The following is a 13,021-nucleotide window of genomic DNA, read 5'->3' on the forward strand; positions in this document are numbered from 1 at the left end:
GTCTATTAAATTATATAAAATTTTAACTTATATTTATTAATCACGCTAAATTGTATCTGCTAGAAAAATATGAGGTTTTTAAGATTATACACAGAAATATAAGATTTAAAAGATTATATACTTAAATAAAAACTTTGGAGGGTATATATATATATATATATATATATGTGCAGTTCTAACTTTTAGTACTCTTGATGTCACACATGGAAGTCGTTTTCTTGAAGGACAGGACACTAATAATTTAGATTATCTATTATTAAAACTTTCCTATCTCTAACCTTCGGATATATACTATTTAAGTGCTAAAACTACATACACCTTGATGAGTCCCAAGAGAAATAATTTTGCTGAGTAAGATGGTAGAATGGGAGGCAGCATTCTCCATAGTGTTAGGGGTGATAATGAGGAAGAGCTTGTATAGATTTCAAGAGGTTGGAGAGATAGCCATGGAGTTCATCTCACTCTTCGTCTCGGCTCTCGAGTTCTCGGCGATGGTCTACCGCCGGCCGATCGTCATCTCGGCGAGAAACCCTTCCTTGGCAGCCATGGCGGCCGGACTGTGAATAGTTTTAGATGTTTTTGGTCAGGACGGTGATAGTTTAGATCAGAGGAGGGAGGCTTAAGAGTTAATTTCGCTTTTAGGTGTTCCACTGGTGGCCAAAGCTAGTATTCTGAGTGAGTTTTTAAGGACTTTACCTTCTCTTGTTTCAATGAAATATGTATACATATAGGAATAAAGTTTTCATTCACGTAAGCTTCTTTTTATTTTTATTTTTCTTAATTTAATAGGCTAACTGGGCCTCACAATTGTGTCTTTTATCTCAAATCCTATTATATTCACCAAAGGATAATTATTCTTAGACTTCTGAATAATTGACAATTCTTTTGTATATCTTCTTATGTATACTGATTTTTTTTAAACTACTGTCACATAATTAATTTTAATTGCTTTATGTATCATTTTATCTTTACGTGGCAAAAAAAAAAATCTTTTATGTAAATGAGCAATATTGTTTTTTTTAATTTAAAAAGAGCAATAATTTAAAGGATTTATGTGGTCATTAAAATTAGTTTAGTAATCATACTTCCTAAGCATCCAATTATCGTAAAAGGAAATAATTAAATATAATGGAAATTATGATATTGGAAAAGCTTTTAAATGGCAATGATGTAAAAAGCTCAAAGTTGAAAGATAAACCAAGCTGAGTGAGGAACAAGGAGTTGGAAGCTCGAGCACGAGCAGATAGATCGAGGTGAGGACGACGAAGAGAAGCCGAAAGAAATCCAAATGACTACTCTCCCACTCTTCCTCTCTTCTTCTCCCCTCATCTCTTCCCCCTTTTCTTCTCTCCCTTCTCTCAGAACCCTAAACCCTAAACCCAACCTCCTCCTCTTCGCCTCCTCGTCCTCCTCTTCCTCCCCTCCTCTCCATACGTGCCTGATTCCCCGTCGCAGCCGCCGCCGCCGCCGCCGCTGGCAAAGGAGAGACTTCTCCGCCGGCGCCGACGACGACGTGGAGGCCGGCGGCAGCGACGACTACGACATGGCGGACGAGGACGAGGTAGAGGAGCTCGACAACAAGATGGACTACGACGTTGAGTATGACCGACTCCTTGGATCCGGCCCCATATCCGTCTCCCCACGAGCTGGGGCCTCGCCGGACGACATCGAGATGGTACCTACGGAGAGTTTCGTGTCGATTCAGGGGTGGGACTCGGAGACCGTTGTCGATTACCGCATCAATGAGGAGGAGTTCCATAAGATTAGTCTTCTCCATTGCGATTTCTTTATCCGGAAGCCGCCCGATCCCGACAACAATGTCTATGATTTCAGAGAGGTAGGCTAAGCGGGTAATCCTTCTTGCTTCGATCCCTTTTCTTCAATGGTGCCTTCTTTTTATCTCTGAATTAATCCCTCTGAGGCATTTATGCAAACAGATGTACGTCACTCCTCCAGATACGGATGTGTATTCCATTCCAAGGATTCTAGCGCCCATGCCTCAGAAGGTAAGTCGATACTTGTGATCATTTTAGTTTTTTATGAGTTAATAGAAAATTTGAATTGGACTTCTTTCTGATGGATGGGTTTTCTTGCAGTTAAGATTTCTGACTTATTATAGTGCTTGTTCAGATGGTGTCACTGGGTCAAACTTGATTTTGGAAAATTGTTCTCTTAATCTTGATATTTTGCTTGATTGCAGTATATTCGCTGCTCAAAAAGTAATTTTGGATGCTACAATGTAACGGAGCCTCCCATAGATGCACCTCGAGATCCAATGTATAAGACTGATAGGGAAATATTGAAGGTATAAGCTTTTTTATGTATGAACTGAAATTGATCTGTGTTTTTCCTGTATATCATACCTTTAGTATGTCCCCTCATGTATGACCCTTATATACCACACTTCAGATACAAAATGCGTCTCTCTATAATAATAATAATTAATATAAATTAAATGGGGCTAAATGAGATTTGAATTTTGAACTTTTAGGGAATCAGACTCTTATGATGTTAGATAATTAGTTGACCCAAAAACTTAAGCTATTAGATGAAAATCTAATAATATACTTTATACTTTTAACAGTTATTGAATTGTTTGGTAAAATGAAATATGGCCCTTGTATTTGTGAACTATGACTGCAAGGATGTGATCCTTTTAGCAAATATGTTTAATAGGTCATAGCTTAAGATTCTTGCAGACGGTGATGGATCTGGCTCTGAAATTGATGCAACTGAGATCAGTAGTAAAAAATAATATGGAATTAATACATAATTGTAAAGGATCCAATTTCATGACCATCATCTGTCTGAGGAGGAGACGTCTCCCGCAAAGGGAAAGTGTAGCAAATAATATGGAATGACATATATGGGCCTAATGCAGAACTGTTCAACAAGCTATGAATGACATTTAATTTGTTTGTCTTTGTTCTTCCTGATTTGTATGAAACAAGTTTCTCACTTTTGTTCTTATATGTTTGTTGTACTATTTTTAGCTTCTCTAAGTTTCAATCTGAGGATGGAGCTTTTTGTTCTCCTTTCATTGTACTCATTGAAATCTATGAGTGATGTCTTTTAGTATATGCACTTTTTCAAAAGTAATGTGGCCTACTTTATGTAAAGCTTATCAATAGATAGAATAGTTGTATACAAATTAACAATAATTATATGAAGTGTTACATGTAATTCTTCTTGTTTTATGATATTAACTCTTTGTGTTACAGTAATAAAATCATGACACATGGTGACATTTTGTCTTAGATTCAGTAGGATGCCGATGAACAGGAAATGAAATTTGGAACATAAGGTTGATTATGCCAAGGCAAGCATGATTATGCAGAGATTGCATCTAAACATCCTCATTTGTTTCCATCCAAGGCTGCAGTCTGATCCTTTAAGAATTTATATGATTTTTATCCATCTGTTCCATTATCTGGTTTTGTTTTCCATGTTCACGTGACAAAACTTATTTATTTTACTTATTTAATTTCTGCAGGTCTTCTTAACAAAACATTACAGAAATAGGCGATTAGATGACACAGAATTTGTTCTTGATTTTGAAGAAATTTATGTCATTGATTCGAAATCAAAGTCAATCACAAGAGCTAAAGTTGTGGTAAGATATACTTTGTTCAACTGATATTTGGAATTTAGCCAATAAGTCATCTTTATTAGTCCTTTGTATGTGATACAGCAACTGATGCATATTTCGCTGCAATATCATTATATTTTTAAACAAATTTTAATGCCTTCCTGATGTCTAAAGCATGTCATTGGAAATCCTGTTGGTCATCAGAAGTTTAAGCTATATGCCTGATCTTATGAGCAGGCACTATGCTTTGAACAATATTTTGTAAGTTGACATTGCAGTGGTTACTGACATAGAGTCTCTTTGCACATTTTTCGATTATTTATGGAGTTTCCCCTTATCATAGGGGAAAGTTTCGACTATGATGCTGAAGAACATAGGATATACTACATAAAGCATGTTCATCTGAGAAAAAAGAAACAGCCAACCTTCTAACCGGAAGAAACTGAATGCTTATAACAGGTTACTGTCCCCGGAGGGAAAAACAGGGATCGAAGGAATGACCTCCTAATCATTCGTGACGGTGGGACCTCATTCAAAATAATTGACAAGGTAGTTCATCTTCTGGCTTTTGCTGCATATTTATAATAGTTGGCTGCTTTCCATTCACTAATACAGTCCACTGATTTCAGAGTCAAAGGGAGGATCCTACTACTGTCATAGAAAGGGAAGAGTGGGCTAAGACGAGAGGAGAAATGGAAAATCATTTAAGGAAGCTCCGAGACTTCAGCGTTTCAAACTGGTTTTGATAATCCAAAATTCTGTGATTTGTTTCAAGAAGATGACATGATGCGTACCTGGAAGTTATTGTTCTGTGAATCACGTCCACTACTATTTTCTTGGTGAGCCTCTATTGTACAGCTTGTGTGGAGCATGCTATTAGGTTGTTTGTGGTACACTGATCAAAATCCTACTAGAGATGGAAGGCTACCAGTTCAGTATTTTCTTTCTTCTCAGAACATTGTTAAAGTGGGCCACATAACCCGTGGTAGAATGTAATCAACTGGAGTATTCCGCTGTTCTATTTTTCCCCATATTGTACTTTAATATGATCTTTATCATGTGGCTTTGTGGTTTGTCCAATTGCAGTACCTCCTCCTAGATTACTAAATTAAAATGTCATTGAGATAATATATGTTAAAGAATGGAGATCAAGGTAATTATTGGTACTTATTCTGCTTTGTAGACGGGAAGAATAGCTTGCATCATCAAGTTTCGAATCCTCTTCTATATCAGAGAGCACCACTTCAAGTGTACAACCTCAGTCACAACTGAAAGCTTAAGTGATATTTTGTAGCTCTATAATTAACAACAAAAGACGGGATAGTGACCCTTGGCCTATCTTATCGCCAAACGAAAGATAGAGGCAAAGGATGCATCTTAAATACACACACACACACACACACACTATGTATATATATATATATATTACGTGGAAAGATTCTATTGCTGATTTGGATTTTGTGGCATGATCTGCTAACTGTTGATTAATTTAATCAGATTAGGTTTGCTTCAAACTTCCACCGTCGATAAATATTTATTCAATTGAAGGGGTTGGTCAAGTTGCTGATGTTTAGAATCCTAATTCGCCACCAATTTATTTATGGAATTTTGAGTCATCCACTTGATCTCCTTCTCCTTATCTATCTTCGTGAATAAATAGGAGCTATTCTCGTTATATCATGTGATGCGAGAATAACTTGGATAAAGGAATAAACACGAGGCAGATAGCGAGATGGGGGTCGCCAACGACGGCGCCACCGCGACGGCAAGAGCGCCGGCTACGATGGCGGCGGACTTCGTGATGGGCGGCGCCGCCGCCGTGGTGGCGAAGAGCGGGGCGGCGCCGGTGGAGAGGGTGAAGCTACTGCTCCAGAACCAAGGGGAAATGCTTAAGAGGGGATATCTAAAGCGGCCTTATAAGGGCATTCGAGATTGCTTCTCTAGGATTCTAAGAGAGGAGGGTGTGCTCAAGCTCTGGAGAGGGAACCAGGCCAATGTCATTAGATACTTCCCTACCCAGGTTGGTATATCGTCTTCAAGTTCTTTCCTTTTTGTATTATCTGGTAATATTGGATTGAGATGGGAATTGGCTTCCTTTTCTTTTACTCGTTCGATGATCGGGTTGAATCGAAATTTTGGTTTTTGTAAAGGAGTATCGTGATATGCAGTAATCAGATCAATATATAATAGAAGGGGAACATTCCTGGAATTATAAATACAATTAGCTATCAAGGAATGTGGTATTCGTAAGATTCTGATTCTGATGCTGATTCTGATAAGAACCATATGAGATGTTATGAGCATTTGACACAAAGATATGGGGGGGCTGCTGTTGGAATAGGAACTCTGGCTTTTTATTGGTGTTTGCTGAATGAGAATTGAGTTTGTCATTTTGATTAGTGGCTGTATAAGTTGGAGATAATGCTACTTTAATACCTTTAAGAAGAATTACATCGAAATATTTCTCAGGAGGAATTGAAATAAAAAACAAACATGTATATGATGGTTCCTTTTGAGAACTCTAAGCAAAGTGCAACAATAGAGGGCTCTCTTCTTTGACAGCTTAACGGTTTGCCAGCCACCAGAACATCTGAAACACAAATAATATATACGTATACAATATATAGTATATATATATATATATCTACATGTACTCCAACTCCAGTAGCACTAGAAGGAAAGCAAGATATTGTTCCTTGTCTATCAGTGATCATGTAGTCGCAGCTAAGTAATATATTAGCACTTCATGGGCTCTTTCGCTTGTTTGATCAAAGTAAGACTTTAATAATTTAATTATTCGGTAAATTGCTGCATCTCTTAGTTAAATGTGGAATTTGCTTATCTAAAGGAAATACAGTGTGGTGATCTCTTTCAAATTTATTTATGCTTGGTGAAAACTGCACTTCTCTACTCTTATTAACTATGTTACTTTAGTCAATGGGATTTCTCTGATCACTAATAGTGGTATGTACATAAGGTGACAGGTGGTTGAGTAATAATACGATAGCTGACTATATATTCTTGAAGAGCATACAGCACCAAACTTCTCTATGTGCCTTCTATGATATTCATTTACTTGACACCTAGGGTGCACTATTTGGTTTTTCTACACGACTTTGCCAATGTTTTTTTGTTCTCTAAAACCTGGAAATTTTGATTGGAACTTTTCTTTATGTACCATTCCTCCACAGGCCTTCAATTTTGCATTCAAGGGGTACTTCAAGAGCATTTTTGGCTGCCAAAAGGAAAAGGATGGATATTTGAAGTGGTTAGCAGGCAATGTAGCATCTGGGAGTGCTGCTGGAGCTACAACTTCATCACTTCTATATCATTTAGATTATGCAAGAACTCGTCTAGGCACTGATGCAATTGAATGCCGAGCTAATAGCCAACGCCAGTTTAAAGGGATTCTGGATGTCTACAGGAAGACCCTGGCAAGTGATGGTATTGCTGGTCTTTATCGAGGTTTCGGAGTGTCAATTTTTGGTATTACTCTGTACCGGGGTCTGTACTTTGGCATCTATGATACCATGAAACCTATTGTTTTAGTTGGACCTTTGGAGGTAAGTACCTAGTACCTTTCAGAAAGAAATCAATCTATTTACTTTTTCCCAAAATAAATAATAATATTGATGTGCATAGATGTCTTAATTGGAGCTTTGGCATGGGCAACTTCCGATTTTCTGATTATTGAATATATCATCTTTAGAACATTTATTTCTTACATTAAGCTTTATTGGAGCTTTGGCATGATTTTGTTTATGTTTACAATGTCTATAAACTTAATAGGTTTTTGAAATTTTTGTTTCTTTTTCTTTTCCTTCTTGATTAATTTATGTGCGTCCTTTTCCTTTAATTGGTTACTCTCACATTTTTACAATTTTCGAACTATTAGCTGTATCAAAAATGGACTGCCCACTAGTGCACTCCATCTAAAGCATACCCACTTTTTGATAAGCAACTTTTTTTTAGCTCCCTTAAGGCAAAAGAACCTTTGATTTGGTAATGAATATTTATGTTCTTGCCACCTATTAAGAGTTCCTACAAATTAAATCCTCATTGTTGCTTCTGGTCGGCTTTTAATCCAACATGAACTTCTTTTACTTTCAACCACTGTATTAGGAGATAGAGATAATTCCTAGCTGTTAACAAAGAATATTAGGAGATAGAGATAATTCCTAGCTGTTAACAAAGAACTTTCTTGCTGTTCTTGGCTTCTAGCATTGCGTAGTCACATATAATCATATGCCAAAGGAACAACTCCAATGGTTTCCGTAGAATTTGCTAGCTCAATATTTGTTTGCAGATACCTTGATTTTTCTCCTGAGAGCTGTGGCTTTCATTGCTACAACAGGGAAACTTCTTGGCCAGTTTTGCATTAGGTTGGAGCGTGACAACATTTTCTGGTGCCTGTGCATACCCATTTGATACACTCCGAAGAAGAATGATGTTAACTTCTGGGCAGCCTTCCAAGTATCGTAACACCTTCCATGCATTGAAGCACATTATCTCCAAGGAGGGTTTTCCTGCACTGTATCGAGGAGTTGGTGCAAATATGCTTTCTGGAATGGCAGGGGCTGGAGTTCTTGCTGGATATGACCAGATGTATCGGTTCGCGAATAAGCATGGTTATGGTTTTCAACATCAAATCCGAGGAGGCTTGAAATAATATATCTCAAGATGGCAATACAGATCCCATGTGTGCTACAATTAAATTCTTATAAGGTGTATCGACACGATTCTTCCTGCAATAAGGAATGCATACTGAGGGAAGTGTATAGAGAATCTGGAAGTTGCTGAGAAAGAACCTTCGGCCCACTTCCTATGTAAAGGAGCTACGGAGAAGCCCACCAAATATACAGTGTATATGAGTAACTTTCTAATGTAGAACAGAGAATATATTTACATTCTTTATTATGTCGTTAATAACAGAAAGCGTAAATTATGCAAATTCTTTCAGAGTTGTGTCTGAATGCTTTCTTCTTTTAACAACTGCAGTTAATGTAAAAAAAACAATCCAATAAGGATCTAGTGGTGTTTATCATTTACATGGATCCGGTATTTTCCAACAGAAATTTGGTGAAACCCAAAAGGCTCACAAAGATGATTGTCTTGCAGTTTAGCTTCTCTTTTTGTCCTTGGTTTCATGGCTTGTCGAATCAGCATGTCATGAGGTATGGATACAAAACTGTAGTTCTTTCAATATAACTACACTTTTTAATCAAAATAAATGAATAAATAGATAACTGCACAGAGATGTCCTTATCCTTGTGATTTTGTCATCTATGAACTCTACGGCAAGAACTGAAGAATATCCTGTTGACAGCCAATGAGATGTTGCCAAGTATCTGACTGCATTACTTTCCTGCATCTATGCTGCATAGCATCCGCTCGCCATGCCATGGCGTAATGGCACACGTTTCTGTGGCCTTTGGGCCATAGAAGTATTGTTCTTAGATTTTATTCTGCAAATTTACCATCCTACAATAATGCAGGAGAACCGAAAGTTTACAAAGTTACTGAACTGTATTCTCCACCCTGTTCTCTTGTTACTCTATCAGGTCTTGCGCTTGCTTACGGCCATCAACTACTTTTTCATAATGGCCAACAAGTAACCACATAGTCGGCTCACAGCCACATCCATCTCAATCTACATTAAATTGTCACTGTGACCATCTACATTCCTTGGTTATATAAGCACCATTAATCACTCCTTTGTTCTTGCAGAGAGTTGTAGCCATGCCTTCTCACTCATCACTCCATTGGTTGAGCTTGGTTGGTACCATCTGGCTCCAAACCATCAATGGACCAAATTCTGATTTCCCTGTGTACTCATCTCAGCTCAAGGATCTCAAACACATCTCTCAAGTGCAGCTTAACTTCTTGGCCTTTGCCTCTGATGCTGGGAAGCTCTTTGGCTGGTTCTCTGGACTTGCTGCTATCTACCTTCCCCTCTGGTCCGTCGCGGTGATCGGCGCGGTTTTTGGGCTTATAGGCTATGGCTTTCAGTTCCTCTTCTTAGACAACTCTGGTCTATCCTATTGGCATCTCTTTGTGCTCACTGCCCTGGCTGGAAATGGCATATGTTGGATTAACACAGTTTGCTACCTCATCTGTATCAGAAACTTCCCTTCTGATAGCCGCGTTGCGGTCGGGATATCGACAAGCTACGTCGGACTAAGTGCTAAAATCTACACAACTGTGGCTGATGCTATCTTCCCTCCAAAGAAAAATTTAAACGTAAAGACATACCTCCTCCTCAATGCTGTGATGCCTATGCTGATCACATCACTAGTTGCGCCATTTCTTCGTGCGATTGAAACAACAGTCGAGACGCGAACGAACTCCGCGTTCCTCGTCATGTTTGCAATCACACTAGCAACTGGAGTTTGTGCAGTAGTTGGCAGCATTGGCTCTGGTCTAAATGGACTATCATCAAGAGGGCATATGTTAAGTATGGGAATCCTACTTGTTCTGCCCTTGCTTGTGCCAGTAATTGTCACGTTCAGAGAGAGCATAAGCAAGATATGGAGTGAGAAGAGGGAAATTAGAGTCCATGATGTGAGATTAGAAGAGGTTGAAGCTGGAGAGGGAGTTATAGAAGCAGAGGTGAAGGAGCAAGTGATTGAAGTGGGGAGAACTGAAGGATCAAATGAAGTCGGAGGTCTTGAGATGCTAAGAAAATTAGATTTTTGGTTGTATTTTTTTAGCTACATGTTTAGTGCTACGCTAGGCTTGGTCTTCTTGAACAATCTTGGACAAATAGCCGAGTCTCGTGGACTCGGTGAGACTTCTATTCTGGTCTCCTTATCGTCCTCCTTTGGCTTCTTTGGTCGCCTTCTTCCATCTTTCTTAGACTACTACTCATCAAAGTAAGCTACCCACCAACATCTAATTTTTTTTTTTAAAAAAACAAAATCTTTTTATACATGCTTGGACTAATTATAACCCTTTGAATTGTTCAGGAGTGGATACATGATATCAAGACCGGCGTCCATGGCAGCACTGATGGCTCCAATGGCAGGAGCCTTCTTCCTACTACTCAATCCAAGGACATGCTTCTTGTACATGAGCACTGGAATCATCGGTGCATGCACAGGTGCGATTACGTCGATCGCCGTCTCAGCGACGCCGGAGCTCTTCGGCACCAAGAATTTTGGAGTGAATCACAACATAGTTGTCACAAATATCCCTGTAGGATCCTTCTGCTTTGGCTACCTTGCTGCTTTCCTTTACCAGCAACGAGCTGGAGGAAACCACAGATGCTTTGGTACTGGATGCTACAATACGACTTTCATCATCTGGGGCTCGGTTTGTTCCATTGCAGCTCTTCTATGTACAGTTTTGTATACAAGGTCTCGCAGTTTTGCTCGGAGACCAAAAAACTAACACCATCTCATAGATTTGGCTAGTTTTATGAGATACACAATGTTCTTAGGACTTGAGGGCATTTTGCATCGAAATATAGTAAAAGAAATCTAATATATGATACTGGACTTTACAGGGAGATACATACATATGTTTCAAAGGAAAAGAATCCCATTTTAGCATGTTTGCAATTACTTTGACTTATTATCAGCTTTGCTAGGGTTTGGCGCAGAATTTTTCTCCTCCCTCTAAGGAGGTTTGCTCCCTTGCCTATTGTCGGTGAGGCTTTTCCCACTCCCCTCCCTTAGCCGACGGGCTAGGGGAGGGGAGAAATCTCTCCTCTCCTTTTTTTGCCCTCTCTTCTTTCTCTCCGTCTCCGATTCTCCAAAAGATCAAGATCTCCTTCCTCTCACCTTTATGTTGTTGCCGATCAACTTCGTTGTTTTTTCCCGTTGTCACAACCCCTTCTGCTGTCACTTCCCACCGCCGCTCTTCTTCTTCTCTCCTTTGCCGGATCCGAGCCTAGCCACCACTCTTTCGCTAGATCCAAGCCTAGCCGCCACCCTTTCGCCGGATCCGAGCCTATTGCATCCCTCCCCCTTGTCGCCTCCCTCGTCAGGCTCGGATTTACCCAAAATCCCTTTGCCATTGCCACTCTTCTTTGCCGCTACTGCCACTCTTTTTCTCCTCCTCTCCCTCATCGATCCCAAATTGGTCTCCACCTTTCCACCTATGCTTTGCATGTTCTGTTGCTGGTATTGTAGTGTTGCCGCCGCTGCTGATTCTCCCTCACCCTTGGTGCTCTTTACTCGACATGATTCACTGCTTTGTCGAGGAGATAAGGCCCTCTAGATTGAAAGAGGATCCAGAACCTATTATGCTCTGTATAATGTTGTTATGCTCTGTAGTAGTATCAGAGTGTTGTTAGTATTTTTCTTTTAATTTATATTTTTAGGTGCGTGATCTCCGATCCTCCTAGATTGCAGATTCTCAGAGCTATATCTTGAACTGCTAGATAGACGGATCATGTAGTTAATAGGTTGATAATACTGAACACGAGACTCTTTGCTCCTGAAAATCTCTTGGGTTGTTCTACATTTTATTTTGTGTTGTGTCCTCGGATTTAATCATCTGAATTAAATTGTTGTGATGTCTATTGTAGACCAAGTGTGAGGTTTGTGTCAAAAAACCATCGCTCTATCTCCCTTATTCTTTATGAGTTAAGTTTTTCATTATAATTCTTGCTCCTTAATGAATCATTCTACCTATAGGCTCTCTCTTTCAAAGAAAAAAAAAAAAAAACTTTGACTTCTAATCAACTTCGTACCAATTCACAACAATAAACATGGTATTCATGTGGGCGTCCTCCAGATTGACCAGACTAGCAAATTAAACACTTAAAAACCAAAAACTAGTTATTGGATTCTCATCTTTTCTACTATGAAGTTCAAGAGATTTGCCTTATACGGCAATGCTAAACATGTGACAGTTGAAACATTTGTTAGAGGATTGATGTTAGTCAATGCCAAGCATTCGCATTTGCATGCAACAAAAGCAAAGTGGGGGGATCACCTTTCCAATCACAAGAAATATATCCACTCACACTGTATTGCAGCACTAAGCACGCATTGCGACTATAATGGCCGTCCAGGTTCAACCTCTTATTAGAATGTTCATACTTAGAATTAACAATTTTTTCTTAAAAAAAAAAGAATTTTCTTCTTTGCAGCCTTATAGTGCTAACAGACATTAAAAAAAATATATATATATATATAAAGAAAAACTTGGTGGTTGTAATTATAGCATAGCCTTAATAGTGGTAGGTCACCCTTCTCCATGTTGGGCATCATAGGCAACCAAAATATTAATGGTGTAAATGAAAGATTAACCTTCTGTATCTTGCATGCACATGGATTGGCATGCTCACTATTAAATAGCCGAAAGTAATGCGTACTATGGTTTGCAATTATGGTTCTTGAATGTGTCCAACAATTCTTTTTCTTCAGAGTTTTTGACTAATTTAAGTCTGATTTAAAATTTTAAAGTTTAGAATTTATATACGAA

The 13,021-nt window shown here is 38.8% G+C and overlaps 3 protein-coding genes across 3 annotated transcripts; all 3 read left to right on the plus strand.

Moving 5' to 3' along the window:
• Positions 1 to 1,166: 1,166 nt before the first annotated feature.
• On the plus strand, positions 1,167 to 4,642 carry LOC140761605 (PLASTID TRANSCRIPTIONALLY ACTIVE protein 6, chloroplastic). Its single transcript, XM_073099011.1, has 6 exons — positions 1,167 to 1,837; positions 1,938 to 2,006; positions 2,201 to 2,305; positions 3,494 to 3,613; positions 4,049 to 4,138; positions 4,219 to 4,642. Exons 1-6 carry the CDS (start codon positions 1,289 to 1,291, stop codon positions 4,333 to 4,335), a joined length of 1,050 nt encoding a protein of 349 aa, XP_072955112.1. The 5' UTR covers positions 1,167 to 1,288; the 3' UTR covers positions 4,336 to 4,642.
• Positions 4,643 to 5,122: 480 nt separating this feature from the next.
• LOC140761799 (ADP,ATP carrier protein ER-ANT1) lies at positions 5,123 to 8,548 on the plus strand. The gene is made up of 3 exons (XM_073099296.1): positions 5,123 to 5,609; positions 6,781 to 7,152; positions 7,944 to 8,548. The coding sequence occupies exons 1-3, from the start codon at positions 5,322 to 5,324 to the stop codon at positions 8,256 to 8,258; spliced, it is 975 nt and encodes a 324-aa protein (XP_072955397.1). The 5' UTR covers positions 5,123 to 5,321; the 3' UTR covers positions 8,259 to 8,548.
• A 659-nt stretch (positions 8,549 to 9,207) lies between these two features.
• Positions 9,208 to 11,100, plus strand: LOC140761797 (protein NUCLEAR FUSION DEFECTIVE 4). Its single transcript, XM_073099294.1, has 2 exons — positions 9,208 to 10,461; positions 10,555 to 11,100. Exons 1-2 carry the CDS (start codon positions 9,329 to 9,331, stop codon positions 10,976 to 10,978), a joined length of 1,557 nt encoding a protein of 518 aa, XP_072955395.1. The 5' UTR covers positions 9,208 to 9,328; the 3' UTR covers positions 10,979 to 11,100.
• The last annotated feature ends 1,921 nt before the right edge of the window (positions 11,101 to 13,021 follow it).

This window comes from Typha angustifolia, chromosome 6, assembly GCF_048772165.1.
Source record: "Typha angustifolia cultivar Huaian chromosome 6, ASM4877216v1, whole genome shotgun sequence".
NCBI lineage: Eukaryota > Viridiplantae > Streptophyta > Magnoliopsida > Poales > Typhaceae > Typha > Typha angustifolia.